General features: G+C 60.8%; 2 protein-coding genes across 12 annotated transcripts in view; both read left to right on the top strand.

Annotated features, from left to right (window-relative positions):
- AGRN (agrin) overlaps nucleotides 1-8,264 on the top strand; it is a 33,907-nt gene extending 25,643 nt beyond the window's left edge. For 3 of the 9 annotated variants that reach the window (XM_072820206.1, XM_072820211.1, XM_072820210.1), the window contains 19 exons: nucleotides 178-305; nucleotides 420-534; nucleotides 618-737; nucleotides 866-1,222; nucleotides 1,399-1,591; nucleotides 1,751-1,966; nucleotides 2,345-2,574; nucleotides 2,678-2,812; nucleotides 3,026-3,122; nucleotides 3,233-3,397; nucleotides 3,498-3,609; nucleotides 4,066-4,182; nucleotides 4,293-4,485; nucleotides 4,572-4,659; nucleotides 4,853-4,876; nucleotides 5,524-5,556; nucleotides 5,801-6,025; nucleotides 6,460-6,563; nucleotides 6,943-8,225. In XM_072820206.1, coding sequence (XP_072676307.1) covers nucleotides 178-305; nucleotides 420-534; nucleotides 618-737; nucleotides 866-1,222; nucleotides 1,399-1,591; nucleotides 1,751-1,966; nucleotides 2,345-2,574; nucleotides 2,678-2,812; nucleotides 3,026-3,122; nucleotides 3,233-3,397; nucleotides 3,498-3,609; nucleotides 4,066-4,182; nucleotides 4,293-4,485; nucleotides 4,572-4,659; nucleotides 4,853-4,876; nucleotides 5,524-5,556; nucleotides 5,801-6,025; nucleotides 6,460-6,563; nucleotides 6,943-7,100 — 2,810 coding nt within the window. In that variant the 3' untranslated portion in view covers nucleotides 7,101-8,225. Of the gene's footprint in view, nucleotides 1-177; nucleotides 306-419; nucleotides 535-617; nucleotides 738-865; nucleotides 1,223-1,398; nucleotides 1,592-1,750; nucleotides 1,967-2,344; nucleotides 2,575-2,677; nucleotides 2,813-3,025; nucleotides 3,123-3,232; nucleotides 3,398-3,497; nucleotides 3,610-3,824; nucleotides 3,954-4,065; nucleotides 4,183-4,292; nucleotides 4,486-4,571; nucleotides 4,660-4,852; nucleotides 4,877-5,523; nucleotides 5,557-5,800; nucleotides 6,026-6,459; nucleotides 6,564-6,942 lie in introns of those variants that run through there. The other 6 variants (XM_072820209.1, XM_072820208.1, XM_072820213.1 and 3 more) reach the window with 4 other exon arrangements.
- A 2,427-nt stretch (nucleotides 8,265-10,691) lies between these two features.
- On the top strand, nucleotides 10,692-23,914 carry LOC140630292 (tyrosine-protein phosphatase non-receptor type 11-like). 3 transcript variants are annotated; one of them, XM_072820186.1, is made up of 15 exons: nucleotides 10,692-10,764; nucleotides 16,547-16,669; nucleotides 17,683-17,880; nucleotides 18,528-18,714; nucleotides 18,791-18,910; nucleotides 19,090-19,203; nucleotides 19,373-19,469; nucleotides 19,698-19,777; nucleotides 20,217-20,372; nucleotides 20,591-20,722; nucleotides 21,517-21,671; nucleotides 21,775-21,842; nucleotides 22,664-22,812; nucleotides 22,896-22,984; nucleotides 23,215-23,914. In XM_072820186.1, exons 1-15 carry the CDS (start codon nucleotides 10,751-10,753, stop codon nucleotides 23,267-23,269), a joined length of 1,737 nt encoding a protein of 578 aa, XP_072676287.1. In that variant the 5' UTR covers nucleotides 10,692-10,750; the 3' UTR covers nucleotides 23,270-23,914. The 3 variants fall into 3 exon arrangements, with proteins under 3 accessions (XP_072676287.1, XP_072676289.1, XP_072676288.1); XM_072820188.1 differs by lacking the exon at nucleotides 20,217-20,372; XM_072820187.1 differs by lacking the exons at nucleotides 22,896-22,984; nucleotides 23,215-23,914 and having other exon boundaries at nucleotides 20,217-20,722; nucleotides 21,485-21,671; nucleotides 22,664-22,802.
- The last annotated feature ends 530 nt before the right edge of the window (nucleotides 23,915-24,444 follow it).

Genomic DNA, 24,444 nt, shown 5'->3' with positions numbered 1-24,444 from the left:
CTCCAAGAAGTCTGCCTGGTAACTGCTGCCAGCCCTGCCCCGACACCCCACTAACCTCATGCCCATCTGACTAACCCACCCTGCACCCCATGTGGTTTGCTGCTGGGGCCTGTACCCATGGCCTGCCCAGAGGCCAGGCAGGTGCCAGGCAGGGCCTCACTGCCTCCTCCCCCACAGCCACCAAGGCGTTCCAGGGTGTGTTGGAGCTTGAGGGCGTGGAGGGGCAAGAGCTGTTCTACACGCCGGAGATGGCTGACCCCAAGTCAGAGCTTTTTGGGGAGACTGCTAGGAGCATCGAGAGCACCGTACGTGCAGGGGTGCAGCTTTCCCTAGGACAGACCCAGACGAGCTGGAGTGGGAGGGCCTAACAGCCCGGCCCCGGCAGCTCCCCAGAGCCCTCACCCACTCCCCACCTGCAGCTGGATGACCTCTTCCGGAACTCAGAGGTTAAGAAGGACTTCCGAAGCGTCCGGCTGAGGGACTTGGGGCCTGGCAGCTCAGTCCGAGCCATTGTGGATGTGCACTTTGACCCTGGTGAGTCCCCCACCCTGGGCCCTCTTGGAGGCAGCAGGTGTCTCTGTGGGGCTCTACCATGCTCCATGTCCCCTCCTTCTCAGCCACAACCTTTAGGGCGCCTGATGTGGGCCAAGCCCTGCTCCGGCAGATACAGGCATCCCGGCGCCGGTCCCTGGGCGTACGGCGGCCACTGCAGGAGCACGTGCGCTTTATGGACTTTGGTGAGTGCCAGGCTGGCAAAGTGCTGCAGCTCACCTGTCCCCTTCCCTGCTACCCCCAGAACCCTTGACCCTGCTGGCCCTGCCTGTGCTCTGCTTTCTGTGGGTCCTGACAGTCCTCCTCCCCCCAGACTGGTTTCCTGCGTTCTTCACGGGAGCCACCACAGGAGCAACACCCGCCGCAGCCACGGCCAGAGCCACCACGGTGGCCCACCTGCCACCTGCTGGGACCCAGTGGGCCCTCTACCCCAGTCACACAAGCCGGCCTGTGGGCAGGACCACAGCTCCACCCACCACACGCCAGCCTCCCACCACTGCTCCCCGTCGCGTGCCCGGACGCCGGCCCTTGCCCCCAGGCACCCAGCAGCCCCCGAAGCCCTGCGACTCCCAGCCCTGCCTCCATGGGGGAACCTGCCAGGACCAGGACTCGGGTGGAGGCTTCACCTGCAGCTGCCCAGTGGGCAGGAGGGGTGCCGTCTGTGAGAAGGGTAAGGGTCATCCATGATGGAGAGAGGCAGGGAGGCAGAGGGGAGCAGGTTGTAGCTGGGCCAGGGCCAGGGTCAGGGTGGGGAGCCAAGGCTGGGGCTTTCAGTTTGGAGGAGCACAGCAAGGGGGGCCAGCATCCTGTGCGCCCTTCCAGCTGGTCTCCCCCATCTCCCTGCAGCCCTGTACCTCTCGGTGCCAGCTTTCAATGGCCGCTCCTTCCTGGCCTTCCCCACCCTCCGTGCCTACCACACGCTGCGCCTAGCACTTGAGTTCCGGGCACTAGAGCCACAGGGCCTGCTGCTCTATAATGGCAATGCCCAGGGCAAGGACTTCCTGGCATTGACGCTGCTGGGGGGCCGTGTGCAGCTCAGGTCAGTGGATAGGGCAGCCCAGAGGGGGTGGGGGGACATGCTGGGGTGAGGGTGGCCAGGGGTGGAGCCAAGGCGGGTGAGGAGTGAGGGCGAGAGGCTGAGGTTTGGCATGGCCCTGGCTCCCTTTGGCTGACCTGAGGGTCTACTCCCATCCATCAGGTTTGACACAGGTTCCGGGCCTGCAGTACTGACCAGCTCAGTGCCTATAGAGCCTGGCCGCTGGCATCGCTTGGAGCTGTCTCGGCACTGGCGCCGGGGAACACTTTCAGTGGATGGTGAGCCCCTGGTGCTGGGCCACAGCCCCAGCGGTACAGATGGTCTCAACCTGGACACAGACCTTTTTGTGGGCGGCATCCCTGAGGATCAGGCTTCTGTGTGAGCATCAAGGAGGGTGGGGTAGCCCTGACCCTGGACCCCTGACCTGTGGGTGGCACCCAGGAGGCCCAAGCTGTGGATAGCAAAATGGGTGGAAGGACAAGTGTGATGATGGCAGTGACCCTGATCGGATCCTGATCCTGGTCCTCACCCTGTGCCCTGGGTGGCTGCCGTGTTACCACTGAGAAGGGGCTGGGCCAGCCCCCTTGACCCTCAGTGCACTTCTGGGTTCTGTCCTGTTTGTGGGACTGGCCATTCCGGGAGCCCCTAGAGGAGGGATAGGCTGGGGACCACCTCGATCCTGGCTGGCTGGAGGTGCCAGTGTTACAGTTGCCTTGGTCTCTGGCCTCTGATGCCCGACCCTCCTCCTGGCGGCAGGGTACTCGAAAGGACGTCCATCAGCGTTGGCCTCAAGGGCTGCATCCGCCTGCTGGATGTCAATAATCAGCGTTTAGAGCTCAGCAGCTGGCCAGGGGCTGCAGCCCGAAGCTCCGGGGTGGGCGAGTGTGGAGACCACCCCTGCCTGCCCAACCCCTGCCTCGACGGGGCTCCGTGCCAGGCCCTGGAGGCTGGCATGTTCCACTGTCAGTGCCCACCTGGCCGCTTTGGTGAGGGTGGGGCCCAGGCCGGGAGCCGGGGTGGGGGTGAGGGCATGCCCGTGTGTCTGTGGGCAGGGGCCCGAACCTCCTGGGACCCCATCTTGTCTCCTAGGTCCAACCTGTAGTGGTGACAAGAACCCCTGTGAGCCGAACCCCTGCCATGGGGCAGCCCCCTGCCGTGTGCTGCCTGATGGGGAGGCCAAGTGTGAATGCCCCCGAGGACGAGGGGGTGCCATCTGCCAGACAGGTGGGGGCCCTGGGCCGTCAGTGCAGGGAGGAGGGTGGGGATGAGGAGTTGAGGGTTAAGCATTTGGGTGTGGGTTCTGGTTGATGTTAGGGTCACGGTTCAGGTCGGTGTTAGGGCTTGAGTTAGTCCTGGAGCTTGCAGATCAGTGGAGTTACAGGAAGCCCCAGGGGTCAGGGCCGGCCCCCCATGTGACCACTGTCCTCTCCTCCACAGTCTCGGAGCGGGATTCTTCCCAGCCCTTCCTGGCTGACTTCCATGGCTTCTCCTACCTGGAGCTGAAAGGGTTGCATACCTTTGAGCGGGACCTGGGGTCAGTAGACAGAAGTGGGGGATGAGGGGAAACCTCCCCCTAACCCCCGTCCAGCCTGCAGGCTGAAGGGCCATTGAGATGCCTGCCCACTTGAGTCTAACTGACCCCAGGGAGAAGCTGGCACTGGAGGTGGTGTTCCTGGCCCGTGGGCCCAGTGGTTTGCTCCTCTACAATGGGCAGAAAACAGACGGCAAGGGGGACTTTGTGTCACTGGCGTTGCATGACCGCTTCTTGGAATTCCGCTATGACCTGGGCAAGGGAGCAGCGGTCATCAGGTGCGCCCTCGTGGCTGGGCATGGGGGTGAGGCTGGGGACACTCTGGGGTGGCCGGCTGGCAGGGCCCAGAGCCTGCTCACTGTAACCCCTCCTCACCAGGAGCAAGGAGCCGGTGGCCCTGGACACCTGGACCAGGGTCTCACTAGAGCGCAATGGCCGCAAGGGTGCCATGCGTGTCAGTGATGGGCCTCGCGTGCTGGGAGAGTCCCCGGTGAGTATCCCTGCCGCCCTGGGCCTCCCATCACCAACTTGCCTGCCTCCTTGCTCCTCCCTGTTCTCCTGGGAGGCCTGGCCGCCCCCACCCCACAGCTGGCTCTCACTGAACTGTTTTCTCCCCCATCCGCCCTGTGCTCTGACTGTCTCTCTCTGCCCTCACTGCTCTCTGGCCCTTGCTCTGCAACCCCCACCCTGCTCTTCGGACGACAGAAATCCCGCAAGGTACTGGTCTCTTGCTCTCACCCTACTCATTTACCTTCTAGAGTAGCTCCTGCCCCCACTAAGTCCGCATTGGCCATGTTCGTGATTAACTCTGCCTCCTAGCTAGGCTGATGGGCGAGGGGGCGGTCCCTGCAGGCTGGTGGGGCTGCTGGTCTGGGGCCCTGTGTCTGGGTCTCTGCCCAGTGCACAGGCCCCGCAGCCCCTCACCCACCATCTCCCCCCACCCCAGGTGCCACACACTGTCCTCAACCTGAAGGAGCCACTCTATGTTGGAGGGGCCCCTGACTTCAGCAAACTGGCCCGGGCAGCTGCGGTATTCTCTGGCTTCGATGGCGCCATCCAACTGGTACATGGGGCAGGGGTGGGGCCCCTCCCAGAGGTGGCCCAGAGGTGGTGGCTGCTGTGGTAGAGAGGCCAGCAGTCCAGACAGAGGTTCTCCATCTTTTATCCCTCCAGGTCTCCTTGAAAGGCCACCAGCTGCTGTCCCAGGAGCACGTGGTGCGGTCAGTGGATGTCTCATCTTTTGCCCACCACCCTTGTACTCAGGCCTCGGGCCACCCATGCCTCAATGGGGCCTCCTGCCTCCCTCGAGAGGCCTCCTATGAGTGCCTGTGCCCCGGGGGCTTCTCAGGGCTTCACTGTGAGAAGGGTAAGGATGAGCGCTGCCCAGCCCCTGGCTGAGACTGGATGGGGGGAGCCCTGTCCGAGGCGGCCCTCACCCCGACTATCTCTCAGGGCTGATTGAGAAGTCAGCAGGGGATGTGGACGCCCTGGCCTTTGACGGACAGACCTACGTCGAGTACCTCAATGCCGTGACTGAGAGGTAACACGCCACCTGGGAGCCGGGCACCCCTCTGCCCTCTGCGGTCTGTCTGGTCCTGTCCGTGCATGCCATGCACGGTAAGACGCTGGACCCTCCACACCCACCCTCCTCCTATGGCCAGGAGGGCAAGGCCCAGTGTTCACCCCCTCCTCCACTCTCCTTCCTTCTCACCACCTGTCTCTTTGTTTCCAAGCGAACTGACCAATGAGATCCCAGCGTAAGTAGCACCTTGGCCCCCTCTCCCACCTTCACTCTCACCCATCTCAGCTCCTCATCCACGGCAGCACATCCCAAGCCTCACCCCTACCCTGCAGAGGGCAGGGGCGAGACTTTCCATTCTGTGTAGGAGAATGGGGTGAGGGGTTGTTCATGCTGAGGGCCAGTCACTCCATCCACCCCCTGTAGCCACTGCCCTGACACAAGGCACCAGCATAGTGTGCACGTGTGTGTGTGTGCCTTAGAGGGCATGTATATGTATGCATGCATTAGAGGGCACGTGTGTATGCGTGCACATGCGTCCCTGCACGTGTACCTCATGTGCCTATGTGTATACAGACGCACACATGCGCTCAGACATCCAGGGGCCTTCCCAGGCATCCGAGCACTCAGCCTCCCCTCTCCATCTCTGCCCTTGGCCTGGGTCATGCCCACCAACTGTATGTGTAAGCACGTGACCTTGCCCCGGCTCTGTGGCGGGTAGAGCCAGGTCCCGGGGTCCTGTGTGTCCCCCATGGGTGCTTGCTCTCTCACTCTCCATTGCTGGAAAGGGGACTTGGGGAGGGGCTGCCAGGTCCCCCCACAGACCCTACAGTACAGCCTGTCTGTCCCCTGCTCACCTGCTTCCCCTCTTTTCCGGCTTCTAAGTCCTGATGCTCCGGATTCCGGGGCCCTTCCCAGGTGAGCAGTGGCACCCCAACCCCTGCTGTCTGCACCTCATTCCTCTGCTTATGTATCTGCCATCTGGCCCTGTGTCCTAGCGTCCATCTCTCGGCCTGTCTGTGCCATGCGGGAGTCCACCCACCCGCCCATCCAGTCTCCCCGGGTCTCCTCACAGCTGCGGTCATGGCCCTGGCCCTCCCTCCTCCCGCCCCCCATCTCTGGCTGCCCTCCTGGAGGCCCTGACCCACTCTCTGCTCCGCAGTGAGAAGGCCCTGCAGAGCAACCACTTTGAGCTGAGCCTGCGCACGGAAGCCACTCAGGGGCTGGTGCTGTGGAGCGGCAAGGCCACGGAGCGGGCCGACTATGTCGCACTGGCCATCGTGGATGGGCGCCTGCAGCTGACCTATGACCTGGGCTCCCAGCCCGTCGTGCTGCGCTCCACCGTGCCGGTCAACACCAACCGCTGGCTACGAGTCAGGGCACATAGGTCAGTGGGAAGCCTGGTACACCCAGAATAGCGGCAGGTGGTGCCTGGACTTGCCCAGCCGGGGTGTGCCCAGTCACTCATGACCACTGCCAGTGATGGGGGAGGGACAGGAGGACAAAAGAGAAGCAGTTACGGCCGAGGAATCCCTGATCCAAAAGGGGGGTACTTGCTCTGCCCCATTTATGTGTGGAGACCTGTCTGTATAGTCTGAGCCTGGCCATCCCCTACAGCAAAGTCTAACCCATATGAGGCCCCCCCCACCGCCCTAGCCACCACGTGTTCTGCTAGGGACCATGGCCATCTCATTCTAGACCTGGGGGTGATGATGGTGAGCCCCAGGGCAGGGCTTCTGGGTGAGAGGGATATGGGGCTCAGATGGGGGTTGGGGGCAGATGTGACCTCTGGAACTGTCTGATGGCCTCACCCACCCCCAGGGAACAGAGGGAAGGTTCCCTTCAGGTGGGCAATGAGGCTCCCGTGACTGGCTCTTCCCCGCTGGGTGCCACACAGCTAGACACAGACGGAACTCTATGGCTGGGTGAGTGTTTTCGGGTCAGCCAGAGTGGGGGGAGCCCCCCCAGGGTCTCAGAATCTCTGAAAGACAGACCTCATCCCCTGGGGTTAGCAACTAAGAGTGCCACCTGAGTCACCCCATCCAGGAGGGCAGACCAATGAGTCAGGGTAGGGCTCTGTCCACTTCCATCTTAGGCACTGCAGTTCCCTGGGCGATTGTGACTGTGGGGCGAGGAGGCTGGAGCATGTCTCCTGGTCACATGGTTCCCTCACCCCCAGGGCACCAACAGGCCCCAGGTAATTCACTTGGTCTTTCTAGTATGGGCGGGTCTCTCTGCTGGCTGGTGCTCCAGGCTGCCCATCCCTTTGTTACACCGGGCGGTCTTCCTCCTGTCTTCCTGCAGGTGGCCTGGAGAAGCTGCCCATAGGCCAGGCCCTGCCCAAGGCCTATGGCACGGGCTTTGTGGGCTGCCTGCGGGATGTGGTGGTGGGGCAGCGCCCACTGCACCTGCTGGAGGATGCTGTCACCAAGCCAGAGCTCCGACCCTGTGCCGCCCCATGACATACAACACAGTCCACTACCTACCCCGTTGTCATTATTTTCTATTTTTGTAAATTCATTGCTTTTTTGATATGGTTTTCTTGCCTATGTGTTGGCCAGAGGGACTGCTGGACCAGCCTCCCTACCGTCCAAGCAGACAAGCTACAGAGATAAACTCTGTCTCGGGACTTGCAGGGGAGTTGGCGCAGGCAGCTTGAAGGGCTTGACCAGCAGCAGCCTCAGGATGTGCGCCTCCACCTTGGCCCACTGTCTCAGCCCCTTCTGCTGGGCCTCCCTGTGTGTCCACTGTGTCCCCAGAGCAGGGAGGTGCTGCTGGGGCTTGAGGGGGCCCTTCTTCCACACAAATCCTAAGGGGTCTCTCCAGGTTCCCACTTGAGCTGCTCTTGCCCACTGCGTGTGCTGTAGGCCAGGGCTAGCCTCGAGCCCACACGGCCTCCTCCCAGGCCTCCTGTGCCAATACTGTGACTTAGAAGCAATGTTACTGTTGGGGCTGTGCTTCCCCTTCCTTCAACTATGTCCACCAGTCCCTGAGTGCTGGAGAACAGAGGCCAGGCCCAGACCTGGTCAGGGCACCTTGGCCCTTAGCTGGCCTTGCCTGTCTACTCAGCCACCTTGGACATAGCTGTGTCCTCTCCCTGAGACCCCAGGTCCCAGTAGGAGCCCTGAGAGGGAGCAGAGCTGCTATGTGATGTGGTTGACGACCATGCCTCTTGGCTTGGCCAGCTGCCATCCCCCTCTCAAGGATGGATGTCCAGGTCTGACCACCAACCTTTGTGCATTGATTTCATTTGACACCTGCGATGACAGGGCCATCATCCTTCCTGTCCTGCCCCAAGGTCTCCTGAGTCCACACACCACAGCAAGCACTGGTGTGAGGGGTGTCATTGTCCAATACCAAGGCCAAGGGGTGAGTGTAGAGGCAGCAGAGAAAACTGCAATGTTACACCCCATCTCACCTGTCCCCCACCCCCTGTCCTGTGGGGGTGGCAGCCCTAACCCTCCCACAGTGGTGAATGGGCCAGTGAGCCCAAAGGCTGGAGGGACCCCCATATGTCATGTTACTAACTACAGTCTGTGTCTGTGTCTGTGTCAATCACCGTGAAATAAAGTCTGAACACTTTAAAAGAGGTGCTGGCATCTGTCCACACCCAACACCACCCCTGAGCCCTGCCTGGCCGAGTGATCACTGACCTGGCTGCCTCCTCTCTTGTGGCTTCTTATTCAGCTTTGGTGTTTTGTTTTGTTTTGTTTTGTTTTTTTTATTCAGCTTTGTGATACAGCACAGGCTCCAAGCTTCCTTAGGAGGCTCTGGATGGAGCAAAGGGCCTTGCACTGGGGTGTAGGGCTGCTTTTCGCAGAATGCACACTGTTCTGGATGGGGGTGGTGCCCATGTGCATGTGTGTGTCTGCACACATGTCCTCTACATCTGTATGTGAGCACTGGATGGGAAGGGGAACTGTGAGGAGAGTGGTCTGGTTGTACTAAGGACAGGAGGGTGGGGGGCCTGGAGGTGCAGCCAGGGTGGGTGGGTGGGTAGGGCACACACCCTTTTCATTGGCCTAGCTGGGAGGGTGACTATTGGCCCTACTGGGAGACCCTAAGTAGGAGTCCCTGACATGGGTTGGTCCTGTGGAGCTATGACCGACCAGCCCCACAGTGTCTGTGAACCTCTAACAAGGATCAGGGGAAAAGGAGAGTTGAGTGGCCTTCTCTCTGAAACTCGTGACCTTTATAAAGGATAACTAAATGTTCTTTTTGTTATTGTTGTTAATAGAAAAAAGGTAGAAAATGAATATAAGGAAACAAACAAACAAAAAAAAACATGCACTCTGCACCCAGGTGACCTGTTAGCCCATGCACATTCACATTTTAATCCATTATTCCTTAACTTGTTTGTTCAGGAGACATGTGTGGAATGCATGCTGTGTTAGTGTATGCCAGTCAGTTGTCAGGTGCTGGGAAAGGGAAGGAGCGTGGCTCTGAACCCCAAGATGCTGAGGAAGGATAGACAGGAGAAGATGCTTACAAGGGGCAGGACTAGCCTGAGGCTCCAGGGAAGGTCCAGGAAAACCTGGAGCTCAGACCCAGGCCTGAGGGTGAGGAAGTTGCTAGAGCAAGGGTGTGAAGGCCTGAGGTAGGGCAGGAGGTATCTGTACCTCAGTGCAAGGGTCCTGCGGCTAAACGGAAGTGATCTGAGCAGGAGGAAGTGCAGGGCCAGCCCAAACAGCTGGAGGATAGAGAAGCCGACTATCAGGGTGGTGGGAGCAGGTGAAGATAGGCACGACAGACCCTGCAGGGCCTGGTTAGCCTGGGGATCTGTCTGAAGAGCTGTAGGAAGCTCCAGGAGGGCTTTGAACCAGAGTTGGTCAGACTTTATGAGAGCATTCCTGCTGTGTAGGACAGGGTACTGAGGCCCAAGAAAGACAGGGAGAAGAGAGGGATTTTGGAGCAGAGTGGATAGGCCTGTAGTGGGTGGGGGCGGGGGGGGCAGGGCACTAATGCAGGCACTGGGGCACCTGGGTGGCTGCCACCCTGACGCATCTGGAGGTGCTCAGCTTGAGGAGCTGAGATCCAACCGAATGGAGTTCAGGAAGCCATGCAGTACTAGGTGGAGGGCACACTGAACATATGGGAGCCGGTGGGCTGCTCTGGGGGTCAAGTGAGGGGAGAAGAGGCTCTCATACCAGGAGGTCAAGGAGAAGTTGGGCCAGTGGGGCCAGGAGGACCAGGAGTATCTTGGAGTTGATGCTTCCAGAAGGAGAGGCTCTCAGGGCAATTGCTGCTGAGCCCTCAGGTGGCTAGGTGAAGTGACCTGAGTGTGTAGGAGAGAAAGTATCCCAGGCAGGAAGCACTGCCCCTCTGTCCATGGTGGGCCAGTAGGGTGGCTGGGGATCTGGGCTTCAGGGTTGGAAGCTGCAGAAGGTTCCATGCCTTGCTGTACCACTCCTGAAGAAGTGGTAGAGGGGAGGTGGACAGGAGAGGGCCTTGATGTTCCTAATGAGTCTCAAGGTTGAGAGTCCAGAGGAATTAGGGTGCTGCTCCCAGTAACAGGCTTAGGAGCAGGTGGTTTGGCCAGTGGGGGCTGGGCTGGGAACAAGCTGATGGTGGGAAGCGCAGCTGGAGCACAGGTGAAGGGTGTGTCAGCACCACTTAGGGAGGAAGGGAAGGAGGGAAGCCCCCCACGGTAGGAGGATGGAGAAGGGGCTCCCTGGTCATCACACTGGATCCCGCCTCCGTCCCTCAGGGGTCTCCTCGTCCAGCTCCGCACCCCCCTCCCCCCCCCACACACACACTAAGGAGACAATGCAGGAAAAGCCCATGGGGCCTGGGACACGCGGGGTTTGGGACATTCACGCCCCGGCCAGGCTGAGGGCCTCTCGGTCCCGGCCGCCCCGCAACCTCGCCCTCCGAGCCCGGAATGGCCGCGTGATCCCCTGGTTCTGAAGTCTGATGCCCTCGAAGACTGTTGCTTTCATCCCAACTTCTCCCGCACAGGGCACACGTGCGGGCGCGGCGCCTTTAAGGAAGTCCCGGGACGGGGCTCCGGGGGCGGGGCTCCGGGGGGCGGGGCTCCGGGGGGCGGGGCCTTCTCTCCGAGGCTCGAGGGCGCGGCCGTCCGGACCCGCCAGGCACCGGGCTCGGAGCAGACATGACCTCGCGCAGGTGAGCCAGGGCCGCTAGGTGGCTCGACCCTGCGACCCCTGGAGATGCGCTTCGGGCGGTGCCCGGCCCGACGGGCACCGACGGGTAGCGCGGAGACCTGCCCCCAGGCCAGACCTCTTGGCGAGACCTCTCTGTCCAGCCAGGGCCCCACACCAGGGCCCCAGGCCCAGGAGGCAGCTGGAAAGGACTCTTTCCAAAAGGGGGGCAGGGGTGGCCTGGGTGGAGGTCAGAAGCACTCCAACCCCAGGGACCAGAAGGGCCCCTACAGGGGTGGGTGGCAGGGGTTGGAGCCTAGAATGGGCAGACCCTCCCACTCTCCCTCCCCTGTGCCCCTTGCCCTGCTCCAGGCTCCCTTTTGGCCACTGGGCTTCTATCCTGCCAGGTGTGGGTCACTCTGCCTTCCTTAGGCCCAAAACCCAGGGCAATAGGGCTCCTGAGGGTCTAGTCACAAGGACCAGCCCTCTGTGGCTGGACTCATCTTTCCTCCAGACCCTCCTAAGGGCCAGGTGTGAGGCCAAGCTCCCTGGTGGGGACTGAGAGCCTAAGTAGCCACAGGTCAGGCCAGCTTCCAGCCTCCGGGATGAGGCAAAAATGGGAACTGTGACAAGAAGTGGGTCCACCCTGCCCTTTCTGTGGGTCCCTGCTCTATGGGTATGTGCACACACGTGTGTGAGCTCAGACTCTTAGCCTGCATGGGGATGTCGGGTTGTGTGTGGGGGAAACAAGTGGGAGACACATCACTGGGGGCTTGCTGAAGCCAGAGGTCACAGGAGGGGCCATGCTCAATCCGTGAGGAGCTAGACAAGTTCTGATCTGAAGGTCCACAGGGTGTCTCCCTGCCTGGGCAAGGTCCGCAGCCCCAGGCAGAGACCCCTGTCTCCACCCGTCTCCCGCCAGCAACAGCTCAGTAACGAGGGTCCCAGTATCCCTAGGAGGGATGCACGAAGCACACTGGCCTCCACCAAGGTCATAAGCCCTTGTAGGCTCAGAAATATCGGAACTCAGTCGGATCTCAGGAATTTGTCGATAACAGCCCAAATTTGGGGAGGAGGGGGTTTAGATGTCTGGTTGGGATGACCCCTCAGGCTCCCCTCAGCCTCAGCCTGGTGCTCAGCGAAGGCCACATCTGTGTCATGTGCATGTGACCTTGTGCCAGCCTGGGAAAGCCCCGGGTGGGGCTCTGTCTGCCCTTGCCAGCCCCTCTCTGCCCCACCCCATGGTGACCATCTGGAGGTCACTCTATGGCCTGCACCCCTATCAGGCCTGGGCAGTACAGTCGATCCCCCTGTGTCCGCCCCCACGTCATGTCCCCTTCCTGTGGCCCTGTGGTTTGCGGGTCAATGGGCACTGTTCTCTGTGGGGCAGGGCTGGGTGCAGGTGTCTTAGTACTGGTACCTGGGAAGGGCTGGATCCCTCGATGGGGTGGTGGGCCTGCTGCACCCCCTCCACCTCTCCTTCTGCTCCCAGGCTTGGAGAGGAAAGTGCACCTCTGATTAGTTTAGTTCTCTATAGGACAGGCAGACCTTGGTTTGGTTTCCTCTTGGGGGCTGGGAACAGGGAGAGGGGAAGGACACTGCGTGTGCTCTAGAGTCCTCACGCCTGGAACCCCCTCCACTGGCCTGTGTACGCCCCATCACCACGACAGTGTTTGCCCTGCGGGGTGTCCAGCATCTGTATCGCATGCCTCCCAGGGTCCCAGGGTTGCAGCAAGGCTGTGCAGGGAGTGAGGCCAGCCAGTGGCCAGCATGGGTTCAAGCTGATTGGTTAGGTGGCCTGGTCTGTTCCTGGGTTCCTGAGCACTGACTGGGTCCAGCGGGCCTGAGGGTGCCAGGCCATTGGACCTGTGGGAAGCCCAGTATGTGCTGCTCACCCTACCTACCTCCCCTCCCTGGGACCGCAAGGCCGCATCACCAAGGCAGAGCTGAGTCATTGACCCGTCACAGGGCAGGGAGCGCTCTGGCACAGAGAGGGTCCAGGGATTAGAGATGGGCACCTGTAGCCTCCCTACCACCTCCCACCCCTGTAGCCAGGGGCAGCAAGCCTCACTGGCCTGCTGGGCACCCAGCTCCACCTCCAGGTCTGGCTAGGGGGATGTGAGGCCCTGCCTCAGCCTGAGATTCTGGAGCGCGTTGGTAGGAGTGGCTGCAAGTTCTCAGGACGCCCCACCCCTGAAGATTTCCACCTGATAGACCCAGTGACAGTTTGTGGGGAGGCAAGGGGGACGGAAAGTATGAGAATCCTTGAAAGGACACCAAGGTGCCCTTCACCCCTCTCTGTGGCTTTGATTCTGGGCCTCCACCCTCCATCCCTGCCCCCACACTCTGGGCATTGCCCATCTTGAACTGGAATCGGAGGCTGCCTGCTGGGGCTGGGGGGAGGGGGCATCTGGGCACAGGATGTGGTTCAACAGAGTAGGTGGCCCAGGGTGGAGGGGGTTGGAAGCTTTCTTCTGGGTTCTAGTCCTCCCCCCACCACCACCCCACGCTGTCTCATCACGGTTCAAGGACAGCAGAAAGCCATTGCCCTGTTCCTGGTGGTCTCGCCGCCCACTTTCCTGTGACCAGCTCTGGAGGTCACCACATGGCATCTCCGCCTCTAGGAAGCCTTCCCTGGCAGCCTCAGCTGCCGGACCACTTGACCAAAAATTGCCCCAGGTCTGGCTCCCCCACAAGCCAGTGTGGGAGGGACCTCAAAGCAGTAGTCTCAGGCCAAGTCCAGGAAGTACCTGGATGGCCCTGTCCCTGATTCCCCCAGGGAAAGTGTGAACAGGAGTGTTACTCAGGCCAGGTGGCCCTGGGCAGGTCATCTGGGCTTCCAGGCCTCTCTGAATCAACACATGGACCCTGGGGAGCCTGCTCTCAGTGAAGGCACAAGGTGATAAACACAAATTGTGTATGTGTCTATGGGCTGTTAACAAGGTAGGGGAGGGACGCCTGGGTGGTTCAGCGGTTGAGCATCTGCCTTTGGCTCAGGGCGTGATCTTGGAGTCCTGGGATCAAGTCCCACATCAGGCTCCTTGCATGGAGCCTGCTTCTCCCTCTGCCTGTGTCTCTGCCTCTCTCTCTGTGTCTCTAATGAATAAATAAATAAAATCTTAAAAAAAAAAAAAAAAAAAAAACAAGGTAGGGGAGCAGTGGGGCTGCAGGGAAATGCAGGGACTATACACCGTGCCCAGCACAGGCAGTTGGTTCTGTGCATTTGGAAGATAGGGCACAAGGCTGCTGGAGAAGAGAGCACCGAGGGGCTGCAGGTTGGTGACCTGAGCTATGAGTGAGTGGTGTCCCCTTCCCTGAGTGAGGACTATGGTTTATGGGCATGGCCAGGAGTTTTAAATTTTGCAAATGAAAGATAGAAATGTTACCTTTCCAAAGAGAGATACCAAGAAGTATTTGTGAGTTTGAGGCTCAGATCCCACGTGGGGTGAGAGGTATAGAAGGCACATGGATGTGTCGACACATGCTGGGCTCAGGTGGGGAGTCTGACGTTGAGAGGTCAGAAAGAGGAGGGCCCAGCAGAGGGTTCTAGCCAGGGAAAGCAGAAGAGCTGGGCAGTGTGGAATTCTGGAGAAATATTTCTAGAAGGAGGCATAACCACCCGTGTCTGTCAGGTGCTGCTGAGGACAGAGGCCTGACCACAGGCCCTGGAGACAGATGACACTCTGAGAGCTGAGGTCTCAGTGGGGCTGGAGGGCAGAGGGGAACAGACCTGTGAGGACTCAGGCAAGGACGAGCTTGCAGACCAGCACAGACCAGAGCTTTCTGTGGTGATGGAAACGTTTCCTACCTGCACTGTCAACAGTGTCTGCCAGCCACATGTGGCTCTCAGCAGTGAAGTGTAGCAGTGTGACCAAGGAACCGGGTTTGATTTTGTTGAATTTTAATTCATTTACATTCACATGGAAGCTGCTGTGTGGGACATACAGGTATAGACTGTGTGCACAGATGGCTCCTTAGAGGAGTTAGGACAGGCCCTGAAGGAGGAGAAGACCCAGAGGGAGGGATCCAGGGAGCTTTAGACATGTGGTCTGATTTCCATTCTAGAAAGATTTCTACAGGGCAGGATCGTCTTTGCTCCTATCTCTTGGGTCAGATTTAAACCTGAGCTTTAGGGGGATCCCTGGGTGGCTCAGCAGTTTAGCATCTGCTTTCGGCCCAGGGCATGATCCTGGCTGGAGAACCGGGATCGAGTCCCATGTCGGGCTCCCTGCATGGAGCCTGCTTCTCCTTCTGCCTATGTCTCTGCCTTTCTCTGTGTGTCTCTCATGAATAAATAAATAAAATCTTCAAAAAATAAAAATAAAATAAACCTGAGCTTTAAATGCTTGCCCTGAAAAAAAAAAAAAAAAAAAGCTTGCCCTGAGAGGGGACATCAGAGCTACCAGGGTAAAGAACATAGCAGCTATGGTCTTGGCTGTGGCCTCATCCACAGCCCTGAGCAAGGGCCCTCCTGGCTAGTCCCTCTGGCCAGTCCCAGGGAGGCAGGGCTGGGGGGTGGAGGCAGGGTTGCAGCCCCTCTAGTCCTTCACCAACAGGACTCAGCCTGTATTGGGCTCCACAGGTGGCGGAACCTGCCAGCTGTCCTGACCCTCCTCTCAGGTGTAGGCCACCCATCCACCTGTACCCCTGCCATCCATTTACTTATTCATTCACTTCTTCTTTTTTTTTTTTTTTAAGATTTTATTTATTTATTTTAGAGAGAGAGCAGGAGTGGAGGGAGGGGCAGAGGGACAAGGAGGGTCTCAAGCGGACTTGCCCCTGAGAGCAGAGCCCAACAGGGGGCTCGATCTCACAATCCTGAAATCACAATCTGAGCCAAACCCAAGAGTCAGAAGCTTCACTGACTGAGCCACCTGGGTACCCCCCTTTTCATTCATTTCTTAATTCAGGCATATTCATTAATACCCAGGCAGAACAGTCTCTGTCCTTTGGAGCTTAAATGCTTGAGTGGGAGATAGACAGTAAGCCAATAATACATCCTGTATGTCAAGGAGGTGACAAATACTATGAGAAAAATAAGGCAGAGTAAGCAGGAAAGAAGAAGAAGTGAGAGGGCTCTCTCAGCCTTGTGCTTGTGGGTCAGTGGAGCAGAAAACAGCTAGTCCTGCGGCTCTCTGAGGAGAGCCAGGGCTGGGGAAGCCGTCCTTGAGGTTGCAGCATGTGCCCCATGAGAGAAGGTGGTGGCCAATACCACGCCTGGAGGCATAGAGTGGACAGGGTCTGCTCATGGGGCTATAAAGGCAGGAAGGAAGCCCTGGTGACACTGGGGCTCCCCGAGTGCCTTTGGCCAAGCTGGGATGCCCTGACAGGGCCAGAAGGACCAGGCACAGAGTTTAAGGTGAGGATCCTGGGACACCTGGGTGGGTCAGTGGTTGAGCGCCTGTCTTCGGCTGGGCGTGATCCCGGAGTTCTGGGATCGAGTCCCACAAAGGGCTCCCTGTCAGGAACCTGCTTCTCCCTCTGCCTATGTCTCTGCTTCTTTCTCCCTATGTCTCTCATGAATAATAAATAAATAAGATCTTAAAAAAAAAAGGTGAGGATCCTGATGGTGGTGGTCACCCCACCCACCCTCCAGCTGTAGGAAAGTTTCTGCTCATCTATATCCCTGGGACCCCATAGCTCCACCTCCTTCCCCACAGACCTCAGACCATGGAAGGTGGTAAGCACGAGGCCCACAGCAGGCACCAGGTGGAGGTTGGGTGTGGGCCAGGACTCTGGGTGGGGCTGGGGGGATACAGGGTACATCCTAGCTCTCTGGGATAGCCAACTTGTGGTCTTCATTCCAGGTGGTTTCACCCCAACATCAGTGGAGTTGAGGCAGAGAAGCTGCTCCTATCCAGGGGCCAGCACGGGAGCTTCCTGGCGAGACCCAGCAAGAGCTGCCCGGGAGGCTTCACATTGTCTGTCAGGTGGGTGAAGGTGGATGGGTGATGCAGCCTGGTGTGGACAGGCCTGAGGCTCCAGGAGGCTCAAGGGATTCCAACACCCTAAGCTGGGGGACAGGTGGGGATCAGTACCCCCACCCTAGGAAGTCAGCATCCCCACCAGGGGTGGGGAGCCAACAGGTTGGCAAGGATGGGGGGAAGCAGGCATTCCTGGCCAGGTGGCTTCTGGACAGGAGGGAATCGTTTAGAAGGGCTCAGTGAGGTTGGGGAGTTGGCAGGACCTCTCTCCTGCCCTCTGAGGATTCTGGTATGTTGGGCAGGGGGCCTCAATGGCCCACGATTATGACCCCATCTCCTGGGGGTGCTGCCGACTGAGGGTCTGGCCAGAGGCCATGAAAGGCCCATTGTGTGGAGACAGGGATGGGGAGGGGCTGCAAGCAGCAGAGTGGACAGCCAGACTTGTGTTGGCCCTGGATGGGAAGGGGTCAGTCTGTGGGAAAGAGTGGTGATCTGCTGGGGTGGCTCTAGATCTTTCCAGTTTCTCTGCTAAACTGAGGCAGCAGGTGGGCCTGAGGCTAGTTGTCAGGATGGACTTCTCTCACTTTGGAGACTGAGGTTCTCCCCTGAGCCTTCCCTCATAGCTTCCTGTGCTGCGAGGCCTGGAGAGGCCATCCTGGGGGCCGTGTCCCCAGGCAGGTGGTCTGGGTCACGGAGGGTCGCTTCAGTGTCTGCCTCCAGGCTCAGGGAGAGTCTGGCCTGTGGTCTGCAAGTCCAGTCCTGACGGCACAGGGGGACAGCGGGGGGGTGGGTTACCCACCAGCCGGGGGGGTGCGGGGGGGCTCTCAGGCTTGCGGGATGGGGAAGGGCCTGGCCTTGGCTCTTCCTGGCAGGGGAACCACAGAGGCAGAGATAACAGCACAGGAAAAGCTCAAGGACTGTTCTGGAAGCTGAGGGTGGTGATGGGAAGAAGGGGGTTGGTGGGAGCATGCCTCCCCCACACACATCCATGACAGTGACTGGTGTCCCTGCCCTTCTAGGCGCCATGACGAAGTGACCCACGTCAAGATCCAAAACACAGGCGACTACTATGATCTTTACGGTGGGGAGAAGTTTGCCACGCTGGCGGAGCTGGTGCAGCACTACACAGGCCAGCATGGGGGGCTGCTCCGTGAGCGCAGCGGGGCCCCCGTTGAGCTCAGGCACCCCCTGGGCTGCCAGGACCCCATATCTGAGCGGTGAGCAGCAGACATCTGGGTGTTTGTGACCATGTGCATGCAGATGTCCTGGGGCAGGGCCTGTTGGGCAAGGCCTCTGGTTTCTTTTGTGCTCCACGGCTCAGGGCCAGGCTTGGGCACTGCTGCAGCAAAGCTGAGGGAGTCCTGCATGCTGCCCTCCCCTGGGGTTTTGAGACTCATGTCCCCTGGGTCAGCGTGAGCAGCTGGAGCCCTGCAGCCAGTCGTATGCCCACCCTCCTGGCTGGTGACTCAGGTGAACGGTTTCATCCAGCCTCAGTTTCCCGACCTGCACTGCTGAGACCTGAAGGAACTGCATCTGCCAGGGAGGGGTGGTGGGGCTGTGGGGCTGGTCTAGGAAGGTGGCCCTGACCCTCCTTGCTGGAGCAAGGCTGCCACCTGGTGGCCACCTCTGGCCCTGCAGGCCCCACCTGTCCTGCCTTCTGCTTGCCTGCTCCTAGGTAGGGAGAGTCAGAGAGTAGGGCAGGGTAGACAGGCTGGCCTGGGTGAGGGGATCTGGGTGGGTCTGTCCGTCTCCCTCTGTCTTGGCTTGGAGCCTTCTGGCTGCATGTGGGTCTGTGTCCCCTCACCCAGCCAGGCCAAAGCCCCATCTCACCTGTGTCCCCCACGAACCCCACACCCTGGGCCAGGTGGTACCATGGGCACCTGTCTGGCAAGGAGGCCGAGCAGCTGCTGATGGAAAAAGGACGTCCGGGTACCTTCCTGGTACGGGAGAGTCAGAGCAAGCCTGGGGACTTCGTGCTGTCTGTGTTCACACAGCAGCCAGACAAGGAAGACCGCCGGCCACGGGTCACACACATCATGATCCACTTCCAGGTGGGAGGTGGTAGCAGGGGTGGGTGTGACTCAGGGGAGGGGGTCGTGGCCAGGCCCCTCATTGCCGCCCCCACAGCCAGATGGGAAGTATGACATAGGAGGTGGGGAACGGTTCGACACCCTCAGAGACCTGGTGGAGCGCTACAGGAAGAACCCCATGGTGGAGAAGTCGGGGATTGTGGTTCATCTCAAGCAGGTATGCCCAGAGCCCAGGGGATGCCTTGGGACCCAGAGTGAGCTTCACCTCTGGGGTGGGGAGGGCCCAAGGGACCCCGGTACCCAGGGGAAAGGGTGTGGGGCCAGGGTAGCTGCCCCGGGGGAAGGCGCTGTGGGGTCTGCTGGGCCCTGCTAAGGGACGCATCCTCTCCCGGCCAGCCCCTCAAGGCCACGAGGATCAATGCCGCAAGCATCGAGAGCCGAGTACAGGAGCTCAACAGGGCTGCTGATGCCAGTGAGAAGGCCAAGCAGGGCTTCTGGGAAGAGTTTGAGGTGCCCGCCCCCCTCACCACTGTTCACTCTCCCACAGACTCCCATCCTTTGGGGCTTGGACCAGGGCCAGCGGCGGAGGGGGGGTCGGGGGGGAGGGTCAGGACAGGAAGGATGGTTGTGGAAGGCTCTGGGGAACAACAGACTGAGGCTTCCATGACCCCTCCCCTAGATGCTGCAGCAGCAGGAATGTCGGCTCCTATATCCCCGGAAAGAGGGACAGCGATTGGAAAACAAGCCCAAGAATCGCTACAAGAACATCCTTCCCTGTGAGGGCCAAGTGCGGGGCCACACTGGGGGCAGGACCGATCTGGCGAGGAGGAGCCCTGTGTGGGCTGAGGCCGCATGGGTTCCCACCACCAGTGTGACTCTGCCTTCTGCACATTCAGAGCCCCTCCCTCCCTCATCTTGCTCAGCGTGGGGTCCCCAGGCAAGGAGGCAGGTGGGGTCTATTTTTTCCTCCTCTGGGAACCTGAGCAGCATCTTCCCCTTCCCAGTTGATACCACCCGTGTCACTCTGCATGATGTGGACGACAATGTGCCTGGAGCAGACTACATCAATGCCAACTACATCAGGGTGGGTGTGCAAGAGACACGTGTGAGTGGCCAGCTGCATGTAGAGCCTAGCATGGATCACATAGGACAACCTGAGCCATGTTTGGCTACATACCAGTCACCCTATCCCTCTATGATGAATCTAGAGCTCTTGCTGACAGGCTCAGGAAGATCTGGGTCCCCCAGGGATCATGGACCCTGGCAGGACAGGAGACATGATTGGGAGAGAGGGGCTGTGGCAGTTTCCAAGGGGTTCTCAGAATGGGCTGGACTAAATATTGGTCCTAAGCTCCTCCCTAGCCTAGGGCAGGAGGGGCCATGTGCGAGGCACCTGGTGGTGCTGCTTTGATTTGCTTGTGAACCACCTGGTGCTACATTGTACATCATTTGCATAGATTTGCATTGTTCTCTGCACTTTAAATCCTGTAAAGAGTGGACACCTGACCCCCACCCCCTTACAGAGTGATCCAGAGGCGAAGCCAGGTCATGGACTGGGCAAGGTATACATCGCCACCCAGGGCTGTCTGCAAACCACAGTGGCTGCCTTCTGGGCGATGGTATACCAGGAGAATACACGGGTCATTGTCATGGCCACAAGGGAGGTGGAGCGAGGCCGGGTAGGAGCTTGGACAGCCCCCTCCCCATCATGTGCTCACGTGGACTTGTGCTGGTGGCTGATGCTGTCTTGCTTCTCCTTCATCCTTCGGGATGCTGGTAGGGGGTGGGAGGACTCTGGAAGGCCCCTGTGTATGCATATGCAAATCCCCATAGGGCATAAGGGACAAGGGTGCTGGTGGTCTTTCAGCACAGCTGATGCAATGCACCCTCCTCCCAGAACAAATGTTTCCGATACTGGCCAGAGCTGCATGGCAGCCAAGAATATGGCTGTGTACGTATCTGCAACTTGGCTGAGTACCAGGCCCAGGGCTACTGTGTGCGGGAACTGCAGGTGTGGCGGCCAGATCAGGTGAGCCCAGAGGGCCACAAGGCATGCAGGGTCAGAGTCACAGTGGTAGAAGTCCACAGGTCTGCACTGGGGGTGAGGAAGCCCTGTCCTGGGAGAACCCCCTCATGGGGCCCCACCCAATCCTACTGGCCTTGATGGAATTCAGGTTCCTTAACCCAGTGGGGACAGTGGGCACAGTCCTGGCCTGGGCGCTACGGGGCAGTGTTCACAGGCAGGTGACATTCCCAACCCTAGGCCCCCAGGTCCCAGTTCCCTGGCCCCAGGGTGACCTCATATCCACATGGCCTCTCCCTCCCTACTCTCTCCATGGGCCACCTCAGCAGAGTCAATGACTTTTATATGCCAGTGGTGCCTGTTTCTGTGGCAGGAACAGATCCCTTCCCAGGCCCCCCATCTCTACCTGGTTTCTTATGTCTAACCACCTGGGGGGCCCTGCAGGCCCCTCACACTTGGCTTTTCCCAAATAGAGTTCATTGTCCCTAAACCTGTCACCCTGTTGCTCCCTCTTCCTTTCCCCAGGGGCCCGAGCCCACCTGGAGCTATCTGAGTGCCCCCAGGCTCTGAACCCTATAGTTCCCTCCCATCCCCATCTGCTGGGCCTTGACCCTGCTGGTCATTCCTTCTGGCAAATCCTGCCTGCCTTCTGCAGGTTCCTGCCCTGTGCCCTCTGATCCCCAGGGATGAGGGGTCACAGCAGCTCCACTCTGACACCCCCCTACCCCCCACCCCACCCCCGGCTTGGCCCCACCTGGGAACTCCCAGACTGGCCCGGCTCACCAGCCCGCCCTGCCCAGGAAGAGCCACGGCGCACAGTGAAGCACTACCACTACTTCAGCTGGCCAGACCATGGGGTCCCGGCAGAGCCATCTGGCGTCCTTGGCTTCCTGGAAGAGGTGAACAGGACCCAGAGCAGCATGCCGGGAGCCGGACCCATCGTGGTGCACTGCAGGTGCGATCGGGGACGGGGTAGGCCGGCAGTGCAGGTCCAGCCGGGGCAGGGCCACGGCCTCCTCCCCTACACTCGCCACAGGCCTCCCGCTCCGTCCCCACAGCGCCGGCATCGGTCGCACTGGCACCATCATCGTGATTGACATCCTGGTGGACACTATCCGCAGGCAGGGTGAGCCCGCGGCACCCACGCCGGCCCTAGCCCCTCCTGTTCAGCCCCAGCCCCCCGCTGGCCCCCGCCCCTCCTGTCCAGCCCCGGCCCCCTGCTGGCCCCTGTCCCTCCTGTCCAGCCCCGTCCTTCCTGTCCAGCCCCGCCCCCCGCAGGCCCCCGCCCCTCCTGTCCAGCCCTGTCCCTCCTGTCCAGCCCCGGCCCCCGCTGGCCCCTGCCCCTCCTGTCCAGCCCTGGCCCCCCGCTGGCCCCCATCCCTCCTGTCCAGCCCTGTCCCTCCTGTCCAGCCCCGGCCCCTGCTGGCCCCCGCCCCTCCTGTCCAGCCCCGGCCCCTGCTGGCCCCGCCCCTCCTGTCCAGTCCCAGCCGCCGCTGGCCCCCGCCCCTCCTGTCCAGCCCCGGCCCCCCGCAGACCCCCGCCCCTCCTGTCCAGCCCTGTCCCTCCTGTCCAGCCCCGGCCCCCCGCAGGCCCCCGCCCCTCCTGTCCAGCCCTGTCCCTCCTGTCCAGCCCCGGCCCCCCGCAGGCCCCCGCCCCTCCTGTCCAGCCCTGTCCCTCCTGTCCAGCCCCGGCCCCCGCTGGCCCCTGCCCCTCCTGTCCAGCCCTGGCCCCCCGCTGGCCCCCATCCCTCCTGTCCAGCCCTGTCCCTCCTGTCCAGCCCCGGCCCCCCGCAGGCCCCCGCCCCTCCTGTCCAGCCCCGGCCCCCCGCAGGCCCCCGCCCCTCCTGTCCAGCCCTGTCCCTCCTGTCCAGCCCCGGCCCCCCGCAGGCCCCCGCCCCTCCTGTCCAGCCCCGCCCCGTCCTCCCGGCCCTGAGCGCGCTGTGTCCAGGTCTGGACTGCGACATCGACGTTCCCAAGACCATCCAGCTGGTGCGGCGGCAGCGCTCGGGAATGGTGCAGACCGAAGCGCAGTACAAGTTCGTGTACCTGGCCTTGCAGCGGTACATCCAGGACGAGCAGCGGCGCCTGCGCGAGCAGGTGGGGTGGGGGCGGGGCCGGGCGGGGGTGGGGCCTGCACGGCCATCACCATGGTGACCGGCGGCCCCACCTCCCCCCGCCAGCCGCCGGGGGAGCGCGACTACCTGAATGTGGGCGTCAGGTCGCAGGATTCCGGCCACAGCGCTGGACCCGCGTTGCCTCGGGCGGCGGCGTGAGTGGGGTCGTCGCGGAGCTGGACCGGGCCGGGGTCCCGGGATAAGAGGGCCACGCTGTGCCGCCTCGGGAGTGGGGAGGTCGTCGGGGAACTGGACCAGGCCTGGGTCCCAGGGTGGGGGGGCCGGGCAGTGCCCCCCCCCGCCCCGGGAGCGGGGAGGTCGTAGGGGGGGCACCCGGGGCGGGGTCCCGCGCGGGTGCAGACCAAACCCTGTCTCTGCCCCGCAGGACCGCGGAGGCCCCCTGCGGCGTGTATGAGAACCTTCAAGGCCTCCCGCGCTGAGGGGATCCCTCGTCTGTGCACCCCGGGTCGGGGAGGGGGCGCTGGAGCCACGCTGGAGGCTTCGCCTTCCTCAGAAGGACTGTGTTTAGGGCAGAACAGACTGGCGCTGGGGGGGAGTGCTGGGGGGAAGAAGAGTCCCCGAGCCCTCAGATCCTCCTAATTGGTCCTGGAAGCCTAGAAATGGGGAGAGGCAGTCGGACACGCTAGTGTCCCTGCCCTTTCTGGGGCTCCCAGGTGAGGGAGGAGGGGGAGGCAGGGCTTCAGGGGCTTGTCTTGGTATGGGAGGCCACCAGTCACCACCTGCACAACACAGTGACCACCTCTGACCCTGTGTGTGCTACGTTTGGGTATTGGCCTGTATGTGTGACATGACTGACCAGTGAGCAAGGGGTGGGTCTGTGCCTGACCTGACTGTAGCCATCCTTGGCATCTGTGCCTGCCCTCCCTGTCCCAAGCCCCCACCGTGGCTTCCGAGCTGCCCACAGTGTAGGTGCATGTGAGGTGCTCATGTGCCTGAGGCTCACACGTGTGCATGACTGGTGTGTGGCGGGTGTGATGTCACTGACATGTAGTCTGTGCTCACACCCTCCTGTCACGGATGGTCCTGTGGCTCTGTGGTATCCTCAATAAAACCACTCCTTCTCAGTTCTGTGTCTTTGTTGGGGCCTGGGGCCCAGCTTCTTGAGGATCTCCCTGAGCCCAGCCAGAGCTAGTAGGAGCAGGGAGCATTGAGCTTTGGGATGAGGAGTCTGAGGCCTGGGATCCAGAACCAGCCTGGCTCACTGGTGGTGAAGGATTCCCACGGCTCATAGCAGGAACAAGCACTGGTGCCAGTGGCCATGGGTTTGGCAGGACTCCTGCCCTTCGCTCATGCCCTTCACTTCACCATTTGAGCAGCCAAGCCCTGCCCAGGGCGGTCTGCTGGAGGTCTTCAGGATCTTCGGGGCCCACTAGTTGTCGCCACCTTGGCTTCTGTGCATCTTTAGACCTCAGATCCTAGGGGGTCTGTCCTGGGGCCCTGGGCCCTCTTGTTGGGACTCTCAGCAGGGCTGTGGAGCTGTGACTTCTTGGGGATACTGGGGGGTGTTGGGGGAGGGCTCTGTATGCTGAAGGCCCATCCCTACCCTACTCCAGCTGCTCTGGGCCCTCCCCATCTTCTTGGGGGAGCCTCACAC

Source organism: Canis lupus, chromosome 3 (genome assembly GCF_048164855.1).
Source record: "Canis lupus baileyi chromosome 3, mCanLup2.hap1, whole genome shotgun sequence".
Taxonomy (NCBI): Eukaryota; Metazoa; Chordata; class Mammalia; order Carnivora; family Canidae; genus Canis; species Canis lupus.
The sequence above is the reverse complement of the archived record's forward strand: the minus strand, read 5'-3'. Positions and strand labels throughout refer to the sequence as shown.